We start from the raw sequence: 27,229 nt of genomic DNA on the forward strand, positions 1-27,229 counted from the left end.
GCGCCTATCCTCTCATGTTAGTGTCACAGTTCGGTCTTCTATGAGATGGAGAGAATGGGAGATTCTGCATACTGCAGTTTTGTGTTTTCTGACGTGGGGTGTTTATCAAATTATTCTAAACATCCTTTATTTGACCATCTATATCACTTCTGTTGAAATGGCACAGCTGTTCACTACCAGAAAGACATTGTGCAAGCACTCTAAATCTTTCAGAGCTTTTTTTTGGGGGGGGGGTGGCGTACTGGGTATTGAACTCTGGGGCACTTGCCCACTGAGCCACATTCCCAGCCCTGTTTCTTTTGTATTTTATTTAGAGACTGGGTCTTACTCATTTGCTTAGCTTTTGTTGAGGCTGGCTTTGAACTCATGATTCTCCTGCCGCAGCCTCCCAAGGTGCTGGGATTACAGGCGTGCACCACCACCCCCGGCAGAGCTTTATGAAAAAGGAGCTTGTCGGGAGGATCGCAAGTTCGAGACCAACCTCAGCAACTTAGCTAGGACTTTTTAAAAAAAAAAAAAAAATTAAAAGGGGTGGAGAGGACACAGGGGGATGTGGCCCAGTGGTTAAACAACCCTGGGTTCGATTAAAAACAGGCGGTGGGCAACTGTACCCAGAGGCTGAAGCAGGAGAACCCCAAATTCCAGGCCAGCCTCAGCAACTAAGCAGGCCCTAAGCAACTTGGTGAGACCGCGATGCAAAATAAAGAAAAGGATAGAGATGTGGCTCAATAGTTAAGTGCCTGTGGGTTTAGTCCCCAGTATTAAAAAATAAAAAGTAGCTCACCCCAGAAGGTAGTGAGGATTCAGAGATCATCTGCATGGATGGTTAACAATCAGTACCTAGCATATGGGACAAGTTCAATAAATGTTGACCATTATTTTATTACTGGATATATAATATGCCCTTGCTAACCTCATTTTTTGTCAAAAAACAACTACACTTGGGACTTTGTCCAAGGAGGCTCCACTCCAAAAACGAGAAAGTTGATCGACAGCCTTATTATGGGTAATGATTTGAGCATTTTGTGCATTTGATTTATCAAAGTGAAAAAAGTCACTCCAGGAAAACTAAAGATGAATTCATTAAAAAAAAATAAATAAATCTGGAATTGGGGCTGGGGTTGTGGCTCAGTGGTAGAGTGCTCGTGCGAGGCGCTGGTTCGACCTTCAGCACCACATAAAAATAAATAAAGGCATTGTGTCCAACTAAAAAGACATTTTTAAAAAATCTGGAATTTATTCAGTAGCCCAAGTAGAACTAACTTTTGTGATTATTTAGTGAACTTAATGAATTCTATGGATTTAGTACAAATTTAGCATATAAATTTGTATTGAATGTAGTCCCTGTTTTTGTTTAGTCTTAAAGTGAGAAAAGGTGTGCAGTTAGAAGTAATCTTCATAAAATATATGAGGAAAATTCTAGAAAAAGGATGGAAAACTCTGGTGTATAGAAGAAAGAGGATGTTTCTTGCTTTAATGTGAAATAAGATTTCATTTCTGCCTTCAAAGAAGGTATTTTGTTGAAAGAGTAAATTAGTTAACTATGTGTTTTATAGATAGGATTTTTGGGTTTTAGTAATAGAAAATCATTCTGATGAAAGTTTTTATTGGAAAGACAGAGAAATTAGAGCCGGTCACCTTCGGGGATATGGACCCAATAGCCAGAACTTATTGACTAAATTATTTGACTAGAGAATAAGCTCTGATTACCTTCTATCCTGGAGCAATGGCTTAACTTAAGATCCAGATTTCTGAAAAAAAAAAAAAAAGAAATCTTTGGTGTAGCTTCTGTGGAGGTGGAGATTTTGAGTATTGATTGGTACCTCTACCAGTACCATATAAAATATTAAAGGGTCAGTTCCCCAAAAGACAGAGGCCTCAAGAGAGAAGGGTAGAGAAAGCTGGGTAGAGAAAGGCAACAGTTACTATTAGAAATAGCATTTAGGGAGGGACGATATAGCTCAGTCATAGAGTGATTGCATAGCATAGCATGCATGAGTTTTTTAAGTTTGATCCCCAGCACCAAAAACAAAACAACAAGAACAAAAAAAAAAAACCCTTTATATCTATCTATATAATTTATAGAGGACTTGCTCTGGGCCAGATGTTTGATTATGATGACATTCTCAGAACAACCCTGGGAGGTAGATATTATATCATACCAGTTAGACATAATAGAGGTAAACTAATTTGCTCAGTATTACAATGGTAGAACTGAATATGTTGTGTATTTTCCTATCTCTGAATGATTTTCTGATCCATGTGCCACTTTTGTTTGTTCCTAGGGGGACATCAAGCTTTGGCGTATATGCTGGCCAGTTCTGAGATCTTGAGGTAGCTCTGCACAAAGGAAGATTAAAAAGCAGCGATCTTTGCCAATTAGGGAATGGACCGTTTGGGTTCCTTTAGCAGTAAGTATAGTAGAAATGAGTCTCAGGTGAATATTAACAGCAAAATGAAATGGAAATTTATCAAGGAAGAAAAATAAGCCCTTTGAAGTTAAGCAATAGTGCCCTGTAGATCTGAGCCTAAAGAAATTATAAAAGTATCAAATCAAAATCAACCAATAGGTATTGATTACCTACTGAAAACTTGATAAAATATATCACCCTAGATCCTAGAAGAAAATGAAGCTAAATGGATCAGGCTTAGTATGTTTAACCTGCAATTAAAAGCAGTGGGGTTGGATAAGAGGAATAACTTCTAATGTTCTGGTGCATGATAGGATAACTATGATTAACAACAATTAATTGTATAATTGAAAATAGCTAGTGGTGACTATTTTGAATGTTCCCAAAGCATTGATAAATGTCCAAAGTGATGGATATGCCAGTTGTCCTGATCTGATCATTACACCTTGTATACATGTATCAAAATGTCATACTGTATCCCATAAATATATGTAATTATGTGTCAATTAAAAATAAAAAAACTTAAAAATAAAATATTTTTGTTTAACAAAAAAGCAGTGGGATTTCTCTTTAGAACTAATAACTTGTATCAGGCACCTTTATAGTGTTAATTTTGGATAAAGAAAATATTCCCTTTTCCCTCCTTGTAAGTGGAACTTGTGTTCTAAGAGTAAACTGCAGTATGATAATGATGTAGAGAATTACGGTGTGAAATAAATTGAAGATGCCACAATTATGGAGACTTATTTTGCTACATTGTGAAGAAATCAAATTTTCCAGAAATGGCAATCCCATTATCAGATATTTAGTAGTGTTCCAGTGAGAAGATCAGGTACTTTGGGGTTTTGTTTCTTTAGCAACTTTTTTAAAAATAGTTTTAGATGGACACAACACCTTTATTTTATGTATTTATTTTTGTGTGGTGTTGAGGATCAAACCCAGTTCCTCATATGTGGTAGGCAGTTGTTCTACTACTAAGCTACAACCCCAAACCTCTTCAGCAGTTTCTTAAAGGAGCTCTAATTTACTCTTTTACCACACTTCCTATATATTCAGAAGCATCTTGTTCTACCCTTTCATTTTACATTTGGAGAAAGAATCTAAATTGTTCCAGTGCTAGAAGCATAAGCTGAAACTATTCCCCCCCCATCTTTGAAAATATAATTGTTAAAACATGTTATTTGGAAATAATTTCAAACTTACAGAAAGTTGCAGTAAAGTTGTATGAGAATACACAGCATACCCACATATCTTTTGTATGATTTCTGTTTTTTCCCTTGTTATAATAAGCAATGCAAAGGGAAATAGTTTGAGGTTAAAAAAAAAATACAGGGCTGGTATTGTGGCTCAGTGGTAGAACGTTTGCCTCGCATGTGTGAGGTACTGGGTTTGATCCTCAGCACCACGTAAAAATAAATAAAGATATTGTGTCTGTCTACAACTAAAAAAAAAAATTTAAATGCAGTTTTTAATTAGAATTTCTCCCATGATTTTGTATCTTCTGATTTTTGCTTGATCAAGTCTTTAGTATGATGGTTGCAAAAAAACATATTTGAAGAAATGCCACTCCCTTTTATATCTCTTCCACTACACTCCAGTCTCCCTTTAACCCCTTGTAATTATACAGCTTGCTTGTTTTCTGGTTTATCTGCCCTTTATTTCTTTTTGCAGAGATAAAAGGATGTGTTGGGCTGGGGCTGAGGCTCAGTGGTAGGGCACTTGCCTCGTGTATGTGGGGTGCTGGATTCCATCCTCAGCACCACAAAAATAAATAAAGATATTGTGTGTCCATGTATAACAAGAAAAATATTTTTTTAAAAAAGAGATATGTGTTTTACTTCCTTATAATTAAAAATTTTTTACCTGCAATACTGGGGATTGAACCCAGGGCCTTGCACATGTTAGGCAAGCACTCTACCACTGAGTTTCATTCTCAGCTCCCCCCCGATTTTTTTAAATACATATTTTTTAGTAGTAGTTGGACACAATACCTTTATTTCACTTATTTATTTTTATGTGGTGCTGAGGATTGAACCCAGGGTCTCTCACACATGTGCCAGGCGAGCACTCTATCGCTGAACCACAACCCCAGCTCCTTAGCCCTTTTTTTTTTTTTTAATTTATTTTGAGTCCAGGTGCAGTGGCACTATAATCCCAATAACTTGGGGGAGGTTAAGGCAGAAGGATTGCAAATTTGACACCAGCTTTGACAACGTATCAAGATCCTGTCTCAAAAAAAAAAATTTTTAAAGGCCTGGGGATGTACTTTAGTGGTAGAGCACTCCTGGGTTTAATCTCTAATACTTTAAAAAAAAAAGATTTTAAAAATTATGAGACAGGGTCTCACCTCCAACTTGCAATCCTCCTGCCTCAGCTTCCCAAGTAACTGGGATTACAGGTTTGTACCACCATGCCTGGCTTTCTGTAATTTCTTATTAGAAAGATAGCATACTAAGTATTTTTTTTGTGTGTGTACTTTTTTTTTCTACTTAATAGTACTTTCTGGAAATATTAGTTTATAGAAATTGTTCTCATTCTCTTTGTGTGAAATGCTGGGGATCTAACCCAGGATCTTGTATGTGTTAGGCAAATACTCTTACACTGAGCTATACCCCCCAACGCTTAATTTTTTATAGTGGCAGAGTGCTTCATTGTGTGGAGATAGCACTGATTTATTAAAATAAACTAGTGCTTGGACATCTTCATAGTTTTTCATACTTAAAAATAATCATATAAAATCTTGGGCATATGTATGTATTCTTGGAGATATATATTCAGGGTAAATTCCTGGAAATGAGATTGCTGGCTCAAAAAATAAAAAGATGCATAATTTTGTTTAGATACTGTGTATTCTGCTCTACAGGAGTTGTACTCTTGCATTCCCACCAACTACATATGAATTCCTATTTCCCCATTCTCCTAAGAAACTACTATTAAGCTTTGGAATCTCTGTTAATCTGATACATAAGAAATTATATCTGAGTGTAGTTCTGATTTTTATTTCTCTTATAAGTAAAACTATATAATTTTTTCATATGATTAAGGCCATTTTTTAAACTTTCTTAGATTGATTAGTTTGCCTTAATTATTTTATTTTAGTTTTGTGGTGCTGGGGATTGAACCCAGGGCCTTGTGCATGAAAGGGAAGCACTCTACCAACTGAGCTATATATCCCCAGCCCAATTAAGGCTGTTTTTGTTTCTCCTTTTCCCCTAATTTTTTTTTCCAGTACTGAAAATTGAACCCAGTGCCCCACACATGCTAGGCAGGCACTCTACCACTGAGCTACATCCCCAGCCTTTTTATTTTTTGAGATGTCCCTAAGTTGGTAAGGCGGGCCTTGAATTTGCGATCCTCTTGCCTCCTGTGTCATCCTCCCAAATCCTATGAGTACAGATGTATACCACAATGCCCAGCCCTCAGCCCTTTTTGAATTTTATTTTGACACTTGATCCTGCTGCCTCAGCCTGCTGAGTAGCTAGGATTACAGGTATCCACCACCGTGCCTGACTTTTTTTTTTTTTTTAGTGGGGTTGGGGTAATGGTTTCTCGATATGTTGCCCAGGCTGGTCTCCATCTCTAACTCTTGGACTCGGGTGATTCACAATTCTTTTTTGGCCTCCAAAGTAGTTGAAACTATAGCCAGGTGCAATCATGCCTGGCTTTTTTTTTTTAATGTTAGAGATCAAACCCAGGGCCTCACATATGCTAGACAAGTTCTTTTTATATTAAGAATTTCAGCCCTTTATCTGTCATAAGTTTGCAAATATTTTTTGTTCAGTTCATTTGCTTTTTACTTTGTTCATGGTGTTTTTGCCAAAAATAGTTGTTATTTTGTTTATGTAGTCTAATTAGCTTTTTATTGCCTCATTATTGGATGATGTTAAAAATGCCTTTCTCTGCTTCTAAATTACAGAAATATTTTAGAATACTTTTTTGGAAGATAGTTTGACTATGTGTATCAAAAAATCTCAAAACCCTCAATCTGTACCCTCTCTAATTCTAGGAAAATATTTATTCTGCGGATAAATATAAAATGTGATACATACGAGGATATAGATCTCAGCATTCTTTGTAATAGTGAAAAATTAGAAACAACATAAATGCATAAATGCCCACCCCACCAGTGGAGAACTGGTTAGATTAGTTGTTTGTTATCAATCATATTAGCCCAGTGATTTCTTTTTTATGATTTTTTCCTCTTTTAAAAAAAATATTTTTATTTTGAGGTCTCACCAAATTACTGAGGGACTTGCTAATTTGCTGAGGCTGCCCTTTAACTTGCCATCCTCCTGTCTCAGCCTCCTGAGTCGATGCACCCAGCTACTTTTTATGATATTTTCAAGATCCCTTTTACTAATTGCTAACGAAATATAGATATGTAGATACTGTATTTACACATATGGTTTCAAGAAATAAAAATAATGATCTACTATAATAAGGGACAAAGTAAAGGAGATGACAAAGTAAGGCAACTTACTATATATCTGAATATTCTTAGACATAATAAAAAACAACAACATGAGTAGGTAGTCAGGTACCCATATGTTGAATCACTGAGCATCTTACACTACAAATGAAGAATGATTCAGGTGTATTAGTGAATAAGAAATAGCATAAGCCTGAATAACTCCTGATAAGATTTCAAACAAAACAATAATGTACACACATACACACAGCATATTTTTTATATATATAATATTTTGCTTTATATGTAATATGGAATTAGGTTCTAGATCATCTCTAAGTATGAGATTTCTCATCTACTTGAATGGTGGCACATTTGAAAGTTAAGCAGGATGTAGGTCAGTATTTTCCTAGTGTAGGAATGTCATAAGCACTGCAGGGTATCTAGAATCCTGGTTTCTTGTCTTCAAAATGCCAGTAGTGCTCCCTAGTCATCTGGGAACCGAAAAAAAGCACCTCCTCAGATTTCTAAAATGTCTTCTTAAGGGGTAGTTGAGAATATCAGTTTAGATAATTGATACATTAGAATATCATTCATCCATTAAAGAGGACAAAGGGAGAAGAAAAACCAAGAAGATCTATGTGTACTATCATTAAAAAAATGACTGCAAGTGTATTGTTAAGAGAAAAAAAACAGGCAAAGCATGATTAGTATTCCACTTTTGTGAAAATAAATAGTAAGATACATGTAAGTAGAACAAAGTTCAGAGAAATATTTTTCAAAATGTTAATAGTGGATGATAATTCATACTTTGTGTAAAATTTTAAGATGGATTGCTGTTACAGAATAATTGCTTCTTAAAATAAGGGTTTAAAAACTCTACTTTGGTCAGTAGCTAATCTTTTTTTCTCAGGAAAGTTTGAAGAAAGACAACCTTAAATATTAAGATAGTAGATTGCTGGTTATGGTAGTGCATACCTGTAGTCTCTGCTACTCTGGAGGCTGAGGCAAAGGAATTGCTTGAGCCTAGTAGTTCAGGGCCAGCCTGGGCAATGTAATGAGACCCCGTCCCTTTTGTTTTGTTTTATTTTTTAATTAAAAAATTTTTTTGATACTGAGGATTAAACCCAGGGGTGTTTTACCACTGAGCTACATCCCCAATCTTTTTTTTTTAAATATTTTTTTCAGTTATAGATTTGGACACAATACCTTTTGTTTTTATGTGGTACTGAGACTCGATCCCAGTGCCTCACAGTGCTAGGCAAGTGCTATACTTCAGCTACAACCCCCACACTCCAATCCATTTTATTTTTATTTTGAGATGGGGCCTCATTAAGTTCCTGAAGCTGGCCTCAAATTTGTAGTCATTCTGCCTCAGCCTCCAGAGTAGCTGGGATTAAGGCATGTGCTATCTTGCCTAGCCCTCCCTTTAAAAAAAAAAAAGAAACGAAGTGAGAGAAGGTAATTTGGTAAAAATTTGCATCTAGCACTTAATATATAATAACTTTGTTTTTCCATGTTATAATTTAAAATCGGTAAAATGGGAGAAATTGAGTAGTTGATATTCCATGTAACTAATTTTAAACTACAACTAGGAGTATGTTTCTTTTGTTGTTTTCCTTCATGTCTTCATTTAGAAATAAAAGAACAATATTCGCCATTTAGAGGAGAGCAAGGTGCCTTGAGGAATATTTCTTGGACTAAGGAAAGTGCCATTAAAGAATTTAAGAAATCTTGGGCTGGGGTTGAGTGCTTGCCTAGCATGTATGAGGCCCTGAGTTCAATTCTCAGCGCCACATAAAAATAAATGAATAAAATAAAGGTATTATGCTCATCTACAATGACCAAATATTTAAAAAAAAAAAAAAAGTTTGAGAAATCTTGCCAAGACTAAAAAAAAAATCTCTTCATCTACTTTCAAGGTCTTATTTCTTCTCTCCTGTGGTTGATCAGAACATAGTTTTGCTGGGTTGCCCAGATTCCAGAGAAGCAGAATTTGAGGCCACTGAGGACGCATATGTCTGCATTTATGACTTTAAAGAGTTGAGGTCATACTCCTTGTCTTAATATTTTAGAGATACATTACTGTCATGGAAGTGGAAAAAAGTTGGCTGTGCTCTGTGCTTACCACAGCAGAAAGGGAGGAAGCGTTCTTGAGTTTAAATCTCAACTCATATGAAGTTTAAACCTCAAGACGTATTTAAAGATTTTTGTCCTTCCTACTGTTAAAAGAACGGTAGAGTGTTTACTTATGTGCCTGTTACTTCAGCTGTTAACATTTTGTCAGATATGCTTTATCTGTAAGTATTGTGTAGGTATGTTCTTTTTCCACTATCGATTTATGAGACTTTGTTTAAAATCTGTGTATACTTTTCTCTGCAGGGGGCCATGTCTACCTAACTACTGTTTGAAACCATAGGTACGCAAAGCTTCCCTAAAGTTAAAAAAGGAGGATACTTTTTTTTGTTTTTGCTTGTTTGAAATGAGCTCATCTTGTCTCCCATGTACTTTTCAGCCCAGCTCACTTTCTATGTAGTCATTTGCAATTTTTCACCTTTTTGCACTTATGATATAATCATGAGGTGTTTTAAAGCTTGTGTATTTTCTTTTTCTTTGTTCTAGGTGATCCCTCTGATAAGCCACCTTGCAGAGGCTGTTCTTCCTACCTTATGGAGCCTTATATTAAGTGTGCTGAATGTGGGCCACCTCCTTTTTTTCTCTGCTTGCAGGTAACTCACTAAGGAGAGGCTTGGCTGATTATGGATATAGTAATTCAGAGATTACAGTAGATTGCTTAGGATATACCTTATTATAGCAACTCCTTCTAGTTAGTCTTTCAGACCAGATGGTTGAGGCTGACTGTTGACTGTTCCACAAGGCATATCAGTCTAATGCTTAAAAGTTTTTCCAAATAGATTAAAGTAATGGGATTAAAGGAATCAGAACTGGAAAATTTGATGACACTGTTTATTGTCTTGTTGAAGACTGATCTTTGTAGAGGTGACAAAGAGAACAAACTATTGTGTGGGTTGTAATGGTAGCAACAATATTAATTATAAGTGATTCCTGTGTGTCAGGCACTATTTTGAGTTTTTACATGGATTAACCCTTAAATCATCTCTAAAATCTTATGAAGTAAAAGTATCCTCACTTAATAGATGAAACTCAGGCAAAGAGAAGTTAAGTAACTTGTTCAAGGAAATACCATGTTTTATCAGATTCAAAAACACTTGATTTTTAAAAAATCCCAATTTCAGAAATACTAAAATGTAAAAATGGGTGATTAAAATTCTCATATACTTTAAATTACAAGGTGAATCCAAATTTTAGACTGTAAAATATGAAAAAAGAATTGTTAAAGCATGGTTAAGTACGGAGCCAGGGTTCAAATTTAGGCCATCTGATTTCAGGACTCATGCTTTGATTGAGGGAGGAATCATACTATAAAAAAGCCTTTTTTCTCCATAAGGGCCACTGAAAAACGATGACTGTAAATATAACATCCTATTGTAGCTGCACAGAGGATTAAATTAACTTTCTTAAAAACTTCATCATAAGCTAGGGCATCCACAAACCATCTTCTATCCTTTAAGAAAGAATTTTTGGAAAGTAGATTTTTGGTAACTTAATTTTTCTTTCTTTACAGTGTTTCACTCGAGGATTTGAGTACAAGAAACATCAAAGTGATCATACTTATGAAATAATGGTAATGTTGAAGTTGCTGGGATTTTCCATTCATTTTTCAAGCATTCGATTGGGAATTAGTTCTCTTTAAATATCTCTTTCTTTTTTTCTCTTCTGAATTTGATCATCATTATTGAGTAAGTTTTTTAGAATTTTGTGAACCTACATTTTTTTTTTTTTGAATGTGTGGACCTGGGGATCAAATCCAGGGCCTCACACATGCTAGGCAAGTACTCTAAAAAACAAGTATTATTGTTATACTCAGATTTTTGTTTCAAACTTAGAAGGTGTTTAAAGGAGATACATTTCAAGATTCTCTGATATGAGGATAAAAGGTATGTTGCTTTTTAGGTTTGCTGATAAACATATAGTCAGTGTGTTGTCACTTTGTGCTAACAGCATTTGGGGGTGAATATTAGGGATTGAACCCAGGAGTGCTTAACCACTGTCACTGGCCACATCCCCAGGCCTTTTTTTTTTTTTTCCAATTTTTTATTTTGAGATAGGGTCTTGCTAAGTTGCTTAGGGCCTTGTAAGTTGCTGAGTCTGCCCTGAAATTTGTGATCTTCTTTCCTCAGCCTCCTAAGCCTCTGGGATACAGCAGTGAACCACCATGTCCAGCTTGCTAAAGATGTTTTTATATGGTTCCTGTTGGTGATGGTGAAGTTCATGTCTAGCGCTCCATTCCTCTGCCTTGTGAAAATTAATTATCCTCTGAGAGTTACATCATAAATGAACACAGAGCAAATAAGTTACTACTCTACATAAAAATAACATTGAAGAGGCAAACTGGTTTATAGGCCAGACTATGACTTTGCTCTGTTTGATTGATTCTATTGCCACCTTTAAAGAAAAAAAATGAGAATGCCGCTAAGTGCCCCCTCCAAACCCTGGCTGGGAGAATGGGTGGTTTAGTAAGCCAAAGTGAATACCCAGTCTAGTCAACACATATGTATAACAGATACTTTTGTAAAAATAGTTTTGAGAGCATATTGAGCATCTAACTAAATCTCCAATTTCAACAAGCAGTTTTTGACACTTGGCCTTCTCTGTAGTTTTTCTTATGGAAATAATGCTGGTTGGCTGGAAAGTAATAATTTCACTTTGTAGTTTAATCATTTAGCACTATGTCACTGTAACAAATAACCAAAATTAAGTAGCTTAAGACTGCACAGATTTATTATCTCCCAGTTTTGTAAATCAGGAGACCATTAGGCACACCTGGTTTGCTACAGGTCCCATAAAATTGAAATCAAGGTGTTGGTGGCCTAAGCTTTCATTTGGACGCAAATTCGAGGCGCTAAGCAAATCAGTGAGACCTTTCTCTAAATAAAATACAAAATAGGGTTGGGGATGTGGCTCAGTGGGCAAGTGCCCCGGAGTTCAATCCTTGGTACCAAAAAATAAGAATGAGCCCATTTCTGGGCTCATTTAGTCTGTTGGCAGAATTTCATTGCATTAAGGTAGGACTGATGCTACTGTTTGCTAACAGGCTGTTGCTCAGAGCTTATCAGCTTCTAGAGGCTGCTCACATTCCCTGGTTCCTGGCTCCCTTTTGTCATGTTCAAAGCCATCGGGAGTCCTGGAGGGTTATTGATGAAATGCTAGGAACCTCTGCCCTCCTGCTATCCTTCCTGAGCAGTATTTCTACCTCTTCTGCACCCCTCCCCCAAACACACTTTTAAAAAATTTAATTAATTAATCCTTTTAAGGGCTCATATAGACTACTTTGAGCCCATTTGGATAAACCAGGATAATCTCCCTACTTTAAGATCAGCTGATTAATAAACTTAATTCAGTCTACACAGTCCCTTCACAGCAGTACCTAGTGTTTGAATAATCTTGGGAGCAGGAGAAACTACCACAGAATTCATAGTATTTTACTTCAGTCTCTTAAAAGTTTAGTGTGAGCTGGGTGAAGTGGCGCATACCTATAATCCCACTGGCTCCGGAGGGTGAGGCAGGAGGATCACGAGTTCAAAGCCAGCCTCAGCAAATGCAAGGCACTAAGCAAATCAGTGAGACCTTGTCTCTAAATAAAACACAAAATAGGCCTGGGGATGTGGCTCAGTAGGCAAGTGCCCCGGATTTCAATCCTTGGTTCCAAAAAATAAGAAAAAAGGCTGGGATTGTGGCTCAGCGGTAGAGTGCTTGTCTTGCACACGCGGGACCCTGGATTCAATCCTCAGCACTATGTAAAAAATAAATGAGTGAAATAAAGGTATTGTGTCCAACTATAAAATAAATGTCAAAAAATAAATTAAGTTAAAAAAAGTTTAGTGTGAATCAACATCTCAGTAAGAGTTCTTGGGAGCCAACTGGCTAGTTTTCATCTACCTCTTTCAAAATACCTTCAATCTTATAAATAGTCTATTCATTAATTATAGGACTTAGGATAATTTTTTTTCCATTTTAATTGCAAAATGAATGAAGGGCTGAAGACTGTGGCCACAGTAGCTGTGACTTTTGAGTTCCTTTTATCAAAGTTGTCAAATCTTCAGAAAGCTGATTATTTTCCCCAGATTCACACAAGAATGCCTAGAGTCAGACTACAGATTTCTTCTTCTGCTCTTCCTCTCCTTTCCCCTCATCCCCTGTCTCTTTCTACTCCTCCTGTCCAGGGCCTCACATATTCTGCCACTGAGCTACATCCCCAATCCCCCAATTTTTTAATTTAAGATGGTGAAATAATTCCTTAAAAAATAATTCAGTATAGCTTGGGTAGGTTGATAGTCATGCTTTTTCACTGGAGAAAAATTGACCATGAGCTATTCTGGGTACCTCATCTTCTGCTTAATGCTGAAAATACTGTTTCGTTCCAAGTTCACTTAATTCTGATTACATCATCCTTTTCTCATGTTTTCAGCACCCATACACACACATTTCAGAGTTCTCTACTTTCCTTTGGGGAGCTTTTGAGGATTACTAATACTCTCTCTTTTTTTTGGCCAATCTTATTTATTCCAGTGAATCTTTTCTTCTGTGGGAATGATGACCAAATTTTGGTTTTCTATATGTGAAGCTGCTAAAAATTCGATTTTTTGCATATGAAGCTTCAAATAACTTTAAATGATTTTTAGTACTTTTGTCATCTCACAGTGCTGTATTTTGGGGAGTTACTCATGCTGTGGTGGGTGGTGCATTAATCAAGATTTCTGAGTTCTATACTTTTTGTCTTGTAATTCTCAGAACCTTGAACAAGTAAAGGCAGCTCTTTCTACCACACCCTTTATATCCGTGATTTTTAAACTTTAGTGCATAAGAATCATCTGGAATCTTCTTAGAAATGTAGATGTCTAGTCCCTACTGTTGGAGATTCTAGTTCAAAAGGTCTGAGTTTGGGTCCACTAGTTAAATAACATTGATACAACATCAAGAAAAACTGCCTTTAGCTGTTTTTTTCTTTTTCAACCTGTAGGTAAAATTTTTTTATTGTTTATCTCTCAGTGAAGTTGGTAAGGAGTAATTAATATTTCAAAATACAGTTTTAGAACTGGCTCTTCAACTAATGTGTGAGTTGTCATATTTACATATCATTATGGTACTTGCCAGATTGAGAATGATTAATATGAATTTAATATAAACATAGCCTCCAAGTCCACCATGTGGCCAGCGCAGTGGTTTCATTAATGAGGTTCTTGGCATAAAAGTTAGCTAGCAGAGATCGAAATAAACACACAGACTCAGTTACCTTTTTCTATGACCAGGTCCTAGACGGCTCCCCTCTCTGGTTTCTATGTGTAACCGCCCTGTAGGGCAGCAAGGATTACTCAGGGCTAGCAGGAGAGAGAGAGAGTGAACACGCCAGGGAGTAGCCTTTTATTGGGGAACAAGAAATTCAGGGGAAAATTCCATCCAATGAAGGTTGAAGGGGGGCCGCACTCCAAGGTCAGGGTCAGTGATTGGGCCCCCGGGGTCAGTGGTCAGTCACACCCCCACACGGACGGGTTCTTTCATCAGGAGAGGGCCCGGAAAGCTCCGACACAGCCAAAGCACCTCAGACCCAAACTGGGAGTCGCCCAGTCACGTGTGAGAATGGCTCCCGACATCCAAGGAGTGTTTCTTGGATCTCATAATAGCGCATATGTTAGGCATATATTCATAGTATGTAGTTAGATCAAAATGTGTTGCTTATTGGTTGTATAATTTTGTTAATCATGACAGATTTTTTACTAACAAAAAATGTAAGATGTTTCTAAATATCTGTTATCTGGAGACCTATTGTATCACTTTATGAAGCTTCTTATGGAATAATTCAAACAGACATTAGAGAGAATGGTGTTTGAGTATCTGTTGCTACATAGCTACTTCCTCAAAATTTGTGACTTAAAGTAACAACCAGGGGCTGGGGGTGTGGCTCAGTGGTAGAATGCTTACCTAGCATGCACAAGACAGTGGGTTCGATCCTTAGCACCACATAAATGTAAAATAAAGATATTGTGTTCACCTAAAACTTAACAATAAATATTTTAAAAAAATAAAGTAACAACCATTTAATTATCTTTCACAAATAGAGTAGCCCTTAGCTCAATATGAGGTACTGGGGTTAGAGAAGTACACCAGACTTTCTTCATAGACCTCTGGCACCTCATTAGGATAGCTTGAATTGATTGGGGGTTAGCTAAAACCTCTTAACTGAGGCCTTGGTTCTCCACGTGGTCTCAGGGTCATTTCTACATATGGCCTCTCCAGATGGTCTTTCCAGCAAGAGGGTTAGATTTTTTTATTTGGTGTCTTAGGAGTGCAAAAGTGGAAGCTGCTAGGTCTTCCAAAGAGCAAGTCACAGGTCCAAGCCCATATTAAATGAAAATTCTAAGAGAAATTCATCAGGGGCCACTACTGTAACCAGCTACCACATATAGAAAAATAAATTTCCATATACCCACCCTAGCTCTTAAAATGATCAATTTATGGCTGATCTTGTTTGATTGAAACCCTCACCCTTCTGCATTATTTTGAAGCAAATCCTCCCAGACATTATAGTATTTAAATGTTTCATTTAGGTCTCTTAAGTAATTCTGTTCAATTTCCAGTCATCTCATAAAGTCTTTATTTTTAAAATCCTATCTACTTCTCCACCTATGAAGTTATCACTGTTCTGATTTTTATCAACATAGTCAGTTTTGCATATTGCAGAACTGCATATAAATGGAATTCTACTGTGTGTGCCTTTGTTTCTAGTTTCTTTCACTCGGCATGTTTTTGAGATGTATTTATTTATGTGTATATTAGTAGTCATTCCTTATAATTACTGAGTGATATGTTATTGTGTGAATATATGGAATTTATTTATCCATTCTCTCTCTTTAATTTTGTTGTTGTTGTTACTGGTTTAGTACTTTACCATTGAACTACACCCCCACCCTTTATATTTCTCTCTCTCTCTCTCTCTCTTTTTTTTTTTTTTAAATTTTCTTTTAGTTGTAGATGGACACGATACCTTTATTTTATTTATTTATTTTTATGTGGTGCTAAGGATCGAACCCAATACTTCACACTTGTGAGGCAAGCGCTCTATTACTGAGCTATATAACCTCAGCCCCTATGTTTCTCTTATTTTGAGACTGATTCTCCCTGAGTTGTTGAGGCTGGCTTTGAACTTGGGATTCTCCTGCCCCAGCCTCTAGAGTCGCTGGGATTACAGGCATATGTCACTGTGCCAATTTATTTAATGTTTAAAAACTGGGTTGTTCACCTTATAGGTGTTAGTACAGTCTGGGTTTTGCTTATTAACCTGTTCTTCCATCTTTTGTGTTTACTGGAAATTACGTTCACTGGCTACATCAAATTCATTTATAATCATTGTCTAGATCTGTTAATTGGTCAGGAGTTACAAAATAGTGATCTTTTAATTTTTATTTATTTATTTATTTTTTATTGTGATGCTAGGGATCGAACCCAGGGCCTTGTGTGTGTGAGTCAAGCACTCCACTCCACCAACTGAGCTGTATCACCAGCCTGTGATCTTTTAATTTATGAGTTGGAATAATTTTGTAAAGAAAGTTCTTATCATTATCTATGTGGTCATCCTGAATAAAGTTTGTATAGGAAAGGCAGGATAAATGCTAATTTCTAGTTTTGAAAGTTGGTTACCTAGCATCATTCGAATATTTAAAATATTTGGTGTGTTTTAGTCTTTTGAGGTTGTCCTTATTGATGCTCACAGTACTCCTTTTTTGGTTAGTAGGAGCTTCTACAAGTTGTCTCTTGAATCCTTTTGATATGACCCTTTTAGTCTTTGAGAGCTGCTTTGCTTCTCAGTATGACAGTGTGTTTCAATCTGGTCTTGTTCATTTCCTGACCCAGACTTGGCGACAGCCTTTTCTTTAAGGAACCCTAGTTCCTTTTAGTGGAAAGTAGTATTTAAAGACTGTCAACTGGGTACTAGAAGTACTCATACTGCTGGGTTGGTTGTCATTTAAGATAAAATATATCTTATGTGTAAATACATATGGCTTGGTATATAGCTCATTGGTAGATATCTTGCCTAGCATATGCAAGGCCCTATGTTCAATCCCTAGCACTGTGAAAACAAACAAAAAACCCAAAACATTCATACTAAAACTTTCTATTTTATAACACTTTTTAGTTAAATTTATTTCAATTGGTACTTAAAACATAAAAGTTGTATATATTAATGGTATAACATTTTTAGTATCACCAAAAAATGAGTTGTTATTTAAAAAAATGTTTAAACAAAAGTAATTTTGATTAGAGTACATTTAGAATCCCAATTTCTTTTGTACAATTGATGTTTTTGAAACATACACTCTAAAAAAAAGTCCATTTGGAATAGATCAAAATGGTCTGTTCTTTCTTTCTTTATTTATTTATTAGTTGTAGATAGACACAATGCCTTTATTTTATTTATTTATTTTTTATGTAGTGTTGAGGATCAAACCCAGTGCATCACACATGCTAGGCGAGCGCTCTACCACAAAGCCAAAACCTCAGGCTCACTTTATTAATTCTTAAACATATCATTATATTTAACAAAAATTTTACCTGATTACACAAAAACATTAAAGTTGTACATATTAACGGATTACTGTGTAATGTTGGATGCATTTATGCATTGGGTAGTGTTTTAATCAGGTTAAACATATTTATCTCCTCATTTTATCAATTCTTGGAAATGAAAACTCAAAATCCTTTCTTCTAGCATTTGAAATGTACAGTATATACTGTTCAGTAGTGCTCCAGAGCTTCTTGCTCCTATTTAACTATAACTTAGGACCCGTTAACTTTATATATCATTCCCTTGTAGTAAAACTTTCAGTTCAAATACAAAATTACTACTTTTCTATTTCTTCCTTGATCTCTTCTTTTTCCCAGGCCCAAACTCCCAGTTTCCAATGATGATAACATAATTACTGATTTGGTTTACCCCATAAAACATGTATATACAGTCTCAGAAAAATTATCAACACTAAAGAAAACAGCCGGGTGCGGTGGCGCACACCAGCGGCTTGGGAGGCTGAGACAGGAGAATTGTGAGTTCAAAGCCAGCGTCAGCAATTGCGAGGCACTAAGCAACTCAGTGAGACCCTGTCTCTAAATAAACCACAAAACAATACTGGGGATGTGGCTCAGGGGTCTAGTGCCCCGGAGTTCAATCCCTGGTACCAAAATCCCCCCAAAAAATAGCAGTTTAAGATTTTCTTTTGTTTGGTTGATTTGTTTTTCTGTTTTCAAGGTATAGCCTACTGTAGATATAGTCAGTTTATAGTGTTTTAAAATCACTTAGTTCCTTTCTGTATGATTATGCCTTCAAGTTGATTTGCATGTTTGTTACATTTTTTTCTTTTGATTCTTACAGTTTTGAAATTTGAAATTTAAAATTTGGTTTTAAAATTTTAAGTTTAAAACTTCTCACTTTTTTAGCTAAATGGGAGCATAACTTATATCTCTACCTCTGTGCCAAGTTTGAAATGTATTGCAGTTATGGGTGAGAATATTTATTAGAACCTTTGTAGCTAGTGGTGAATATAGAGGTGGACAACTAATAAGAATGTACTTTAGTTGTTTCTCAATAACATGAGATTGAAAACCATTTAACTATAGTACTTACTATAGTTGGGATTCCTTGAGTTTCATTTCTATCAGTGTTCTTAGTCAAAACTTTTTTCTCTTAGACTTCAGACTTTCCAGTTCTTGATCCCAGCTGGACTGCTCAAGAAGAAATGGCCCTTTTAGAAGCTGTGATGGACTGTGGCTTTGGAAATTGGTAAGATCTTGGTATTAAGAGTGGTCCTTCCCTAGTGGACTCAAGAGAAGAAGTCACTGTTGAAGGGTGAAGGGAGGAGCTTCAAAAAGAGGAAAACTATGCTGCTCTCCTATTGATTCAGGACTCAGAGACAAGTTCTCTTCCTCTTTGCACATTATTTTCCAGGCCTGAAATGCTTCACAGGAATGTGGGATGTTTAGTGGTCCATGACTGAGCAGCTCTAAAAGGCTACTTTGGAAATATCAACACTGGGAAGGTTTGTTGTTCCTTTCTGAATAGTGGAGAAGTTTTACACTTATTAGTTATTGCTCCCTTATGATTTTATTTTTATTGGCTATAGATGCCCGTGTCATTTAAGTGAGTCAGACCTGAGGTAGATGATCATAGCTTATGAACTTCAAGTCATCCTAATAGCACTCTTTGGTTTTTGCTGTCAAACTGCCTTAGTCCAAGCTGGGCAGAACTGAATTGCATTCACTATACTGTTTTGCCCTAAGTAAGCACTTACTTAAAAATACCGTCACTTGCTGGGCATGGTAACACACTCCTGTAATCCCAGTAGCTCAGAAAGCTGAGGCAGGAGGATTGTGAGTTCAGACCCAGCCTCAGCAACTTAGCAATACCCTGTCCCTAAAATATTTTTTAAAAGCTGGGGATGTGGCTCAGTGGTTAAGTAAATGCCCCTGGGTTCAATCCCTGGTGCCCAAAAACCCCACCACTTTCATTTTTTACCTTTTGGGAGCTCTTTCATACCATTGATTTTGTTTTGTGAAACAGAAAGTATATGCATTATTAACTATGTTTTGTTTCTGAAGAATCTGAAGCTTAGTTAAAAACTATTTTTTATTATCATATGGTTTATTAATGAAGGACTCTTAACTAGATCCTCCCTATCCTGACTTGCTAGTATATATAATTTTTCCTGGTATTCATCAGAATAATCCATGCTGCCTCCCTATGTCTAGAGTCCTGAAGAAGGAGCCCTGAGTTCAATTCATTTATTCAGCATTAAACATCAAAAAATATTTTGTACTGTGGACAATACCAAAGAAGATAAAAAACTGATCACTTGTGAGGAGTTTACTAGTCATCTTTGGCCTAGGTTTTCAGTTTTTGCTTGCCATTCTAATTCTAAAATGGGCTAAACCTTTCCCCCTTGTCCTCCTTCCCTCTTAATAAAGGCCACAAAAAAGACTATCACCTCTCTAGGGCTGGGGGATATAGCTCAATGGTCACATGCTTGTGGGAGGCTCTGGGTTTGATCTTCAGCACTGCATGCACACAGAACAGAGACTTGCTTCTCTGTTCACTGTGGGTAAGACACTAAGGTTGGTGGTGAGGGCGCTAGAGCTAAGAATTAAGATATGTATCTTGCCCTCAAGAAACTCGTAGTCTAGTAGAAGAATCAAAACTGTATATATAGATGATTGAAGTACAAAACAGATCATAATGATGCTTAGAAGAAGGAAGTGGAGTGCTCTGGTGAAGCACTAGGGAAGTACTCTGGAAGAGTGAGCTTGAGGAGGGCACTTTGAGAGATTTTACTATCATTAGAAGTCTGTAAATTTTGGCTTTGTCACGTAGGAGCTTTATATTCTTGAGCAGGTTTATTAATCTCATTGAGTTTTATTTTTTCTTCTCTGAAGTTGAGATGATAATAATATACCACAGAGTTCATACTAGGAATAATTTAAATAATTTTATGAATTTTCTAACTCAATGTCTGGCATATTGTAGGAGCTGTAGTTGAGAAATGTTTGTTCGTGTGAAGTGTTTTGTATATTGTAAAAACATTATGCAAAAATAAAACTATACTTGAGTACATTGTGCATGTTCTTATAATGCTATAAATAATAGTGGCTTATTATTTATAGCATCCCTGGGGTCTAGCTCAGAAGGAAATTTACAGATTATTCTAGTCATCTTTCTCTTGGCAAGAAAGGACTTCTTAGTTATTGTTTCTACATCTTTAAGTAGTAGGATTTAGAACATCAGATTAAACTAAGATTAGGCTTGTATTCTTCTCATAGTTCAGCTGATATCTCCATGATATCTGTTTGGAGGTATTAGATTATTGATGCTATATGGATTTACTTAAACATGGAAAGAAGAAATCATGTTTTTAGAATTACGTATACATGGAAAAATTACTCCCCTTCCTTTTTTTGCCCACACTTCTCTAGGCAGGATGTAGCTAATCAGATGTGCACCAAGACCAAGGAGGAGTGTGAGAAACACTACATGAAGCATTTCATCAATAATCCTCTGTTTGCATCTACCCTGCTAAACCTGAAACAAGCAGAGGAGGCAAAAACTGCTGATACAGCCATTCCATTTCACTGTAAGTTCCTCCCTAATTTGGTAAGAGATACTTAGTTCATTTTGGAACCCTGTTTCAGTTGCAGATAAATAATGGTTTGATGACTTGGATAGATAAAGAGCTTATGGAAAATAGGAGGAGTTGGAATGAAGCTGTTGAGAGTTAGGGTTATAAATGGCAAAAAGGGGTCAGTTTTATAATGGACATCTGGATCCTTTAAGCCAACATGTAATTCTACCCACTCAGAGTGAATATATCAGTTAACTTTAATGCATGTTTCTATAGATGAAGTGTCAAAAAGGGATCAACCTGTCCATGCTTTTATGAGTACAGGCCCTGTAATCCAAGGGTTTGTCATCATAGATAGAAGTTGCTTAACAGGGTCCAGTATTATCTTATTATCATTAATTGCCCCAATGTCAAGTCCAAGGAGCAGTTTGTTATTTTTGTTTACTTGGTTGTGGCAGTGAAGGCAAACATTTTAATCTTATGTGCCCCTGGGATTAATGGGTCTTTTTAAAAAATCAACCAAAAACATGATGAATTATAATAGACACCTTTTCTGAATGACATTCAAAGTACAAGTAATGAGATATTAATGTTTTCTCTCCTCCCCTTTTCTCATACTTCCTAGAAACAGTTTTTTTTTTTTTAATATTTATTTTTTAGGTTTTTTAGGTGGACACAATATCTTTATTTTTTTAATGTGGTGCTGAGAATCGAACCCAGTGCCTCATGCATGCTAGGCAAGTGCTGTACCACTTGAGCCACATCCCCAGCCCCTAGAAACAGTTTTTATAGTTGACTAATTCAGAGGCTGGTGATACCTCGTATTTGAATAATATTTTGGATTTTAGCACTTTATTCTAAAATTTATTAGACCATTTGTTCCTCTAGTAACCCAATGAAATAAATAAAACAGGTGCTTTCATTTTACGCATTGAGGTAACTTAGATTCAGAAAGTTAATTATTTAATGATAATTATTATATAATTATTATAATATTTGTTGTATAATAATTATAGTAATTTAGATAAATATTAATTAATTTAGATTAATTGTTAGATAATTTGCATAAGGTCACAGAACTGCTGTATATTGGAGCTGGGATTCACCTTCAGCTAACATCAAATGTAATGTGCTTTTGCTTCTCAGTTGGATGAGATTTGTAAATTGAGATTGACCCTAAGGGGTAAGAGAACCGAAACTGATAGGATAAATACTTTGGTTCTATAATGTTAAAATAGAATTCTTGCTGGGCACAGTAGTGCATGCATGTAATGTAGCAGCGTCAGAGGCTGAAGCCTGAGGATCACAGGTTTGAGGCCAGCCTTAGCAATTTAGCAAGGCCCTAAGCAACTTAGTGAGAACCTGTCTATAAGTAAATTTTATTTATTTATTTATTTATTTTTTGAGAAACCTTGTAAGTTTCTTTTTTTCTTTTTTTTTTTTGAATATTTATTTTTTTTTAGTTTTCGGCGGACACAACATCTTTTGTATGTGGTGCTGAGGATCGAACCCGGGCTGCACACATGCCAGGAGAGCGTGCTACCGCTTGAGCCATATCCCCAGCCCTATAAATAAATTTTTTTAAAAAATTTAAAGACTGGTTTCCTTTCATTTCAGAAAAGCAAAAATCAGAGGGGATTTTCCTATTTTAGAGAATCCCTTATTCTTGGTTTTCTTTTTTTAAGAAATCAGTCTGTTTCTGTAATGCTTCATCTTTTTCATAAAAACATTTATTCTCCCCCACACTTTTTATTTATTTATTCTCTCCAACACAAACAAAAATATTTCCATGTTAATAAGAAATTTTTTGTGTGACTTCTTTGTGCTAATATTTTATTAACTGAGGAAAACTTAATTCTTCCAGCTGCAGATGATCCTCCTCGACCTACCTTTGACTCCTTGCTTTCTCGGGACATGGCAGGATACATGCCAGCTCGAGCAGATTTCATTGAGGTAGGAGAAACTTATTGTTTTTAGCTATAAGTTAGGGAAAACTTGTTTTTGTTTCTGATAAGGCTTCTATCTGCTACCCATGCCACTGAAAGTAGATTTTCAAATCACTGTCATTTGTGGGTCCTTTATGCAGCCACTCTCTTCCATTTGAGTTCCTTTTCTCATTTGTAAACATTTCCACTTATGAAACAAGAATCTACTATTGAAGTTGCATCGCTGCTGGCTTTTATTTTCTTTTAGTATGGTATTTTTACAGCCTGGTTCTCATTTCACATCTATGAGGCTTCAAATTTGAGCTAAATCAGGGCTTGGGCCTCTTATTAAGGACCAGATAGTAAATATTTTAAGTTTTCCATGTCATAAAGTTCTGGTTTAAATTAAACTTTGCCATTATTGGGCGAAAGTAGCATACATAATACATAAACAAATGTATACCTGTGTTCCAGTAGAATCATATGTAAAAAACCAGATAGTGGGTGGGACAGTTACCTGCCTATTCCCATAACTGCATTCACCAGTATATAAAGAATGATGAGTGTATATAAAAACCATGTTCCCCATTCAGCAATGGAATTAAAATCCATGTGAATGTAGCCACAAGTGTCTTATTTATTATTGATCAACACAATAGTGCTTCTGGAGGCAGCTTAAAAGTTTAACAAACTGTAAACAATTTTGATACCCAAGTCCACATTTTGTTCACGGCAGTGATATTGTAAACCTACACAATAGAGACTACCTTGATAATTTTTACTCATTGAATAGAATGTGAACAAATCTACATATAAGTATAATATTAACTAATTATTAATATTAATTATTAACTAACTGTAGAATGTGAACAAATCTACATATAAAACTAATTATTAATATTAATTATTAACTAACTGTATAAGCAATATTATTAACTACATAGAGTCTTCAAAAGAATATAAAAGTTAAATAAATTAGTACAGATAGTTTTTCTTACCTAATATTTGAAGGCCTAGTCAAAGTTCAATTTTCTTGATAATGAATAGAGTGTTTAAAAATTTTAGAATAGTGGATCTGGCTTCATTCCTAGACTCCTACAACTATTCTAATTTTTTGTTTTTGCTACTACCTGAAAGCTTCACAGATTTTCACCATGATTTCCTATTACTTGTGGCAGAATCCTGGCTTTTTATCACATTTAGTATTTTTTAACAAATGATGGTTTGTGTATTTTTTGTTTCTTCTAAAGCATGGCTACTGTAAAGGCATTATTCAAAGCTGATGGGTTTGGGGTTGGGGGGGTTTCTTTTCCCCTAACAGGAGTTTGACAATTATGCAGAATGGGACTTGAGAGACATTGATTTTGTTGAAGATGACTCAGACATTTTACATGGTAACATTTTATTTTATCAAATGTTCATTGAATACAAATATGAGATGACACTTGTTTTGGACGTTGGGAATATAAGAATAAATAAAACGTGCACCTTGCCCTAGTGGAATTCAAAATCTAGTGGTGGGGGCTGGGGATATAGCTCAGTGGTTGAGTGATGGCCTCATGTGCATGAGCCCCTTGGTTCTGTCTCTAGCACTACTATGCGCGTGCGCACACACAAACACACCCCTTATGATTCAGTTTCTGAATGTATCCTGTTGTTTGGTTTTGACTATATCAAATACATTTGTGATGATGGTGAAAATATTGATCGTGTAAGAATAGTTGGGAATATCCCATCCCTTGGGCTGTGTGATCTTTCTTTTGACTGAGGTAAGCCTATTTTGAGGTAATTGGTTAAGTAGCCCTCATTTCTCCTTAGAAGAAAGGGAAATGGTGTTCAGTCCTTGAGATTTCATTAATGCTGATACTGAATGTTCACTATAATTTATCCCCCCCAAATTGCCAATAGCAAAGAAAAAGAATGGAAAAATTTCAAGGGTTTTTAGACCAAAATTGGGAATTTCTTGCTTCTTAAAACTGTTGGAAGTTTTAGCACTTCTGAATCCTAACCTTAGATTAGATCTCTCTAAGTTTTTATGATAACTCTTCTGTTATAATTTAAGTGCTGAATGCCACAGAGTTACTGAAAGTGGGTAGTCAGTAGCATATGAAGCTTTAGGTTCTATTCCCAGTACTTTGCATCCTCCCCACAAAATGGTTGAGCTTTCATTGAGTCCCTTTTCCTCTCCATTTTCAGTGAACTGTCTACCAAAATAGCCCTCGATCTTCTCTTTCATTTCAGTCCAAAATTGATTACGATACAATAGATCAGTAATGCTCTGTTGGGGTCTGTATTCCTCAGTTTTCATTATTTCTTTTAAATCTATATCCTAGATGGGAAAGGCAGGTAGGATACTTGTTGAATTATAAATCAACACTGTCACTAGAAGAAGAACATGATTCCTCTCTCTGTGGAAGAGCTGCATGAGTATTTGTCCTCAAACCAGGGACCAATACAAAAATTTTACCTTTGGGCTGGAGTTGTAGCTCAGAGGTAGAGTGCTTGCCTAGCATATGTGACACTGGATTCACTTCTCAGCAACACATATAAATAAATAAAATATATGTCCATCAACAATTAAAATTTTTTTTAAAAAATTTTATTTGAAGTTTTTATCTGTATACATTTTTTGAGCAATTTTTTTTCTATTTTGCAGAATTTGATTCCTCTTCTTTTCTCCCACACAAGTTTAATGAAAGTCAAAGTGACGCAGATTGAACTAAAAGAGGAAAACTTGAAAGCAGACTACCTTGGCACTTACTAGATCCATTGTATTTGTTAGGTCTTTTGTGTCAATCTCTTCTCTTCAATTCCAGTGACTCATGCTGTCTTTTCTCATCTCATGGGCTGTTCCCTTTAAGGTGGTGTGCAGATTGCCATTCAGTCTTTCTCTACAGGCACTTTCTTTACATACATACCTTTAATTAAAAAGGTATTGTTTCCTGGCTTGTATCTTTCTTATCCAAACACCAGGCTCTATATGCAAAAAGGGCAGCTTCATAAATATCATCCTTTTAGATATTAAAATTTATTGCCAGATGTGGTGGCACACATCTGAAATCCCAGTGGCTCCAGAGGCTGAGGCAGGAGGATTGTGAGTTCAAAGCCAGCCTCAGCAAAAGCAAGGCACTAAGCAACTCAGTGAGACCCTGTCTCTAAATACAAAATAGGCTGGGAATGTGGCTCAGTGGTCGAGTACTCCTGAGTTCAATCCCCGGTACCAAAAAAAACCTCTTAAAAGTCAAAAATCAAAATCTCTAATGTCAATAATGGCTCAGCTATGCAAGGGACTTGCTGAATCACTTCTCTAGGCTTTAATCCAAAGTCTTCATTCTTACATTTCAACATTATTAAGAAAACTGTAGTAGGGGCTGGGATTGTGACTTAGTTTTAAAGGGATTGCCTAGCATTCATGAGGCACTGTGTTTGATTCTCAGTACCACACATAAATAAATGAATAAAATAAAAGTCTGTCAACAACTAAAATTTTAAAAAGGTGGGGATGGGGGAGCTCAGTGGTAAAGCGCCACTGGGTTCAATTTCTAAAATAAAATAAAACTGTAGTAGTGGTTGGCATTAGTTTTTCTCTTCATTCTTTGTAGAAGCAGGATTTTTACCTTTTTCTGATGCATTTGTGGTTCTTTCTATAATTAAGGGAAGACAAAAAGAAAAATCAAAAAGAAGCAGTTGATTAGTGATATTTAGCTTAGCTAGCTTTTCACACCTGTAACATAAGTTATTTGTGCTCTTTCTACAGTTTCAACAACCTTGTAAATCACTGATTTTCATTTGTACTAGAACAGAAGCACTAGTTTTTAGTTCTTATAAATAAGTGACTTTAATATAACATGAATAATAATCTTCCCCAGCCCAATAGTGAACTATAAAATTTTTAGGTAAGTACCTTTTATTTACTTATTTTTTAAAATGTATTTAGTTGTAAACAAACACACAGTATCTTTATTTATTTTTATGTGGTGCTGAGGATCAAACCCAGTGCCTCATATATTCAAGGCAAGCGCTTTACCACTGAGCTACAGCCTCAACCCCATATTTACTTATTTTTTGGTACTAAGATATAGCCCAGGGGTACTTTACCATTGAGCTACATTCCCAACCCTTTTTAACTTTATTTTGAGACAGGGTCTCACTAAGTCACTTAGGATGGTCTCAAACTTGGAATCTTCATGCCTCAGCCTCTCCTGAGTCACTGGGATTACAGGAATGAGCCACCATGCCTGGCTA

The 27,229-nt window shown here is 36.0% G+C and overlaps 1 protein-coding gene across 2 annotated transcripts in view; it reads left to right on the top strand.

Annotated features, from left to right (window-relative positions):
- Positions 1-27,229, top strand: part of Tada2a (transcriptional adaptor 2A) — a 60,621-nt gene that overhangs the window by 607 nt on the left and 32,785 nt on the right. For both annotated transcript variants that reach the window (XM_076869759.1, XM_076869758.1), the window contains exons 2-8: positions 2,286-2,411; positions 9,442-9,548; positions 10,466-10,525; positions 18,639-18,730; positions 20,914-21,071; positions 22,924-23,012; positions 24,306-24,378. In XM_076869759.1, the coding sequence (XP_076725874.1) occupies positions 2,387-2,411; positions 9,442-9,548; positions 10,466-10,525; positions 18,639-18,730; positions 20,914-21,071; positions 22,924-23,012; positions 24,306-24,378 (604 nt within the window). In that variant the 5' untranslated portion in view covers positions 2,286-2,386. The remainder of the gene's footprint in view (positions 1-2,285; positions 2,412-9,441; positions 9,549-10,465; positions 10,526-18,638; positions 18,731-20,913; positions 21,072-22,923; positions 23,013-24,305; positions 24,379-27,229) is intronic.

The sequence above is a fragment of the Callospermophilus lateralis genome, chromosome 11 (assembly GCF_048772815.1).
Source record: "Callospermophilus lateralis isolate mCalLat2 chromosome 11, mCalLat2.hap1, whole genome shotgun sequence".
Taxonomy (NCBI): Eukaryota; Metazoa; Chordata; class Mammalia; order Rodentia; family Sciuridae; genus Callospermophilus; species Callospermophilus lateralis.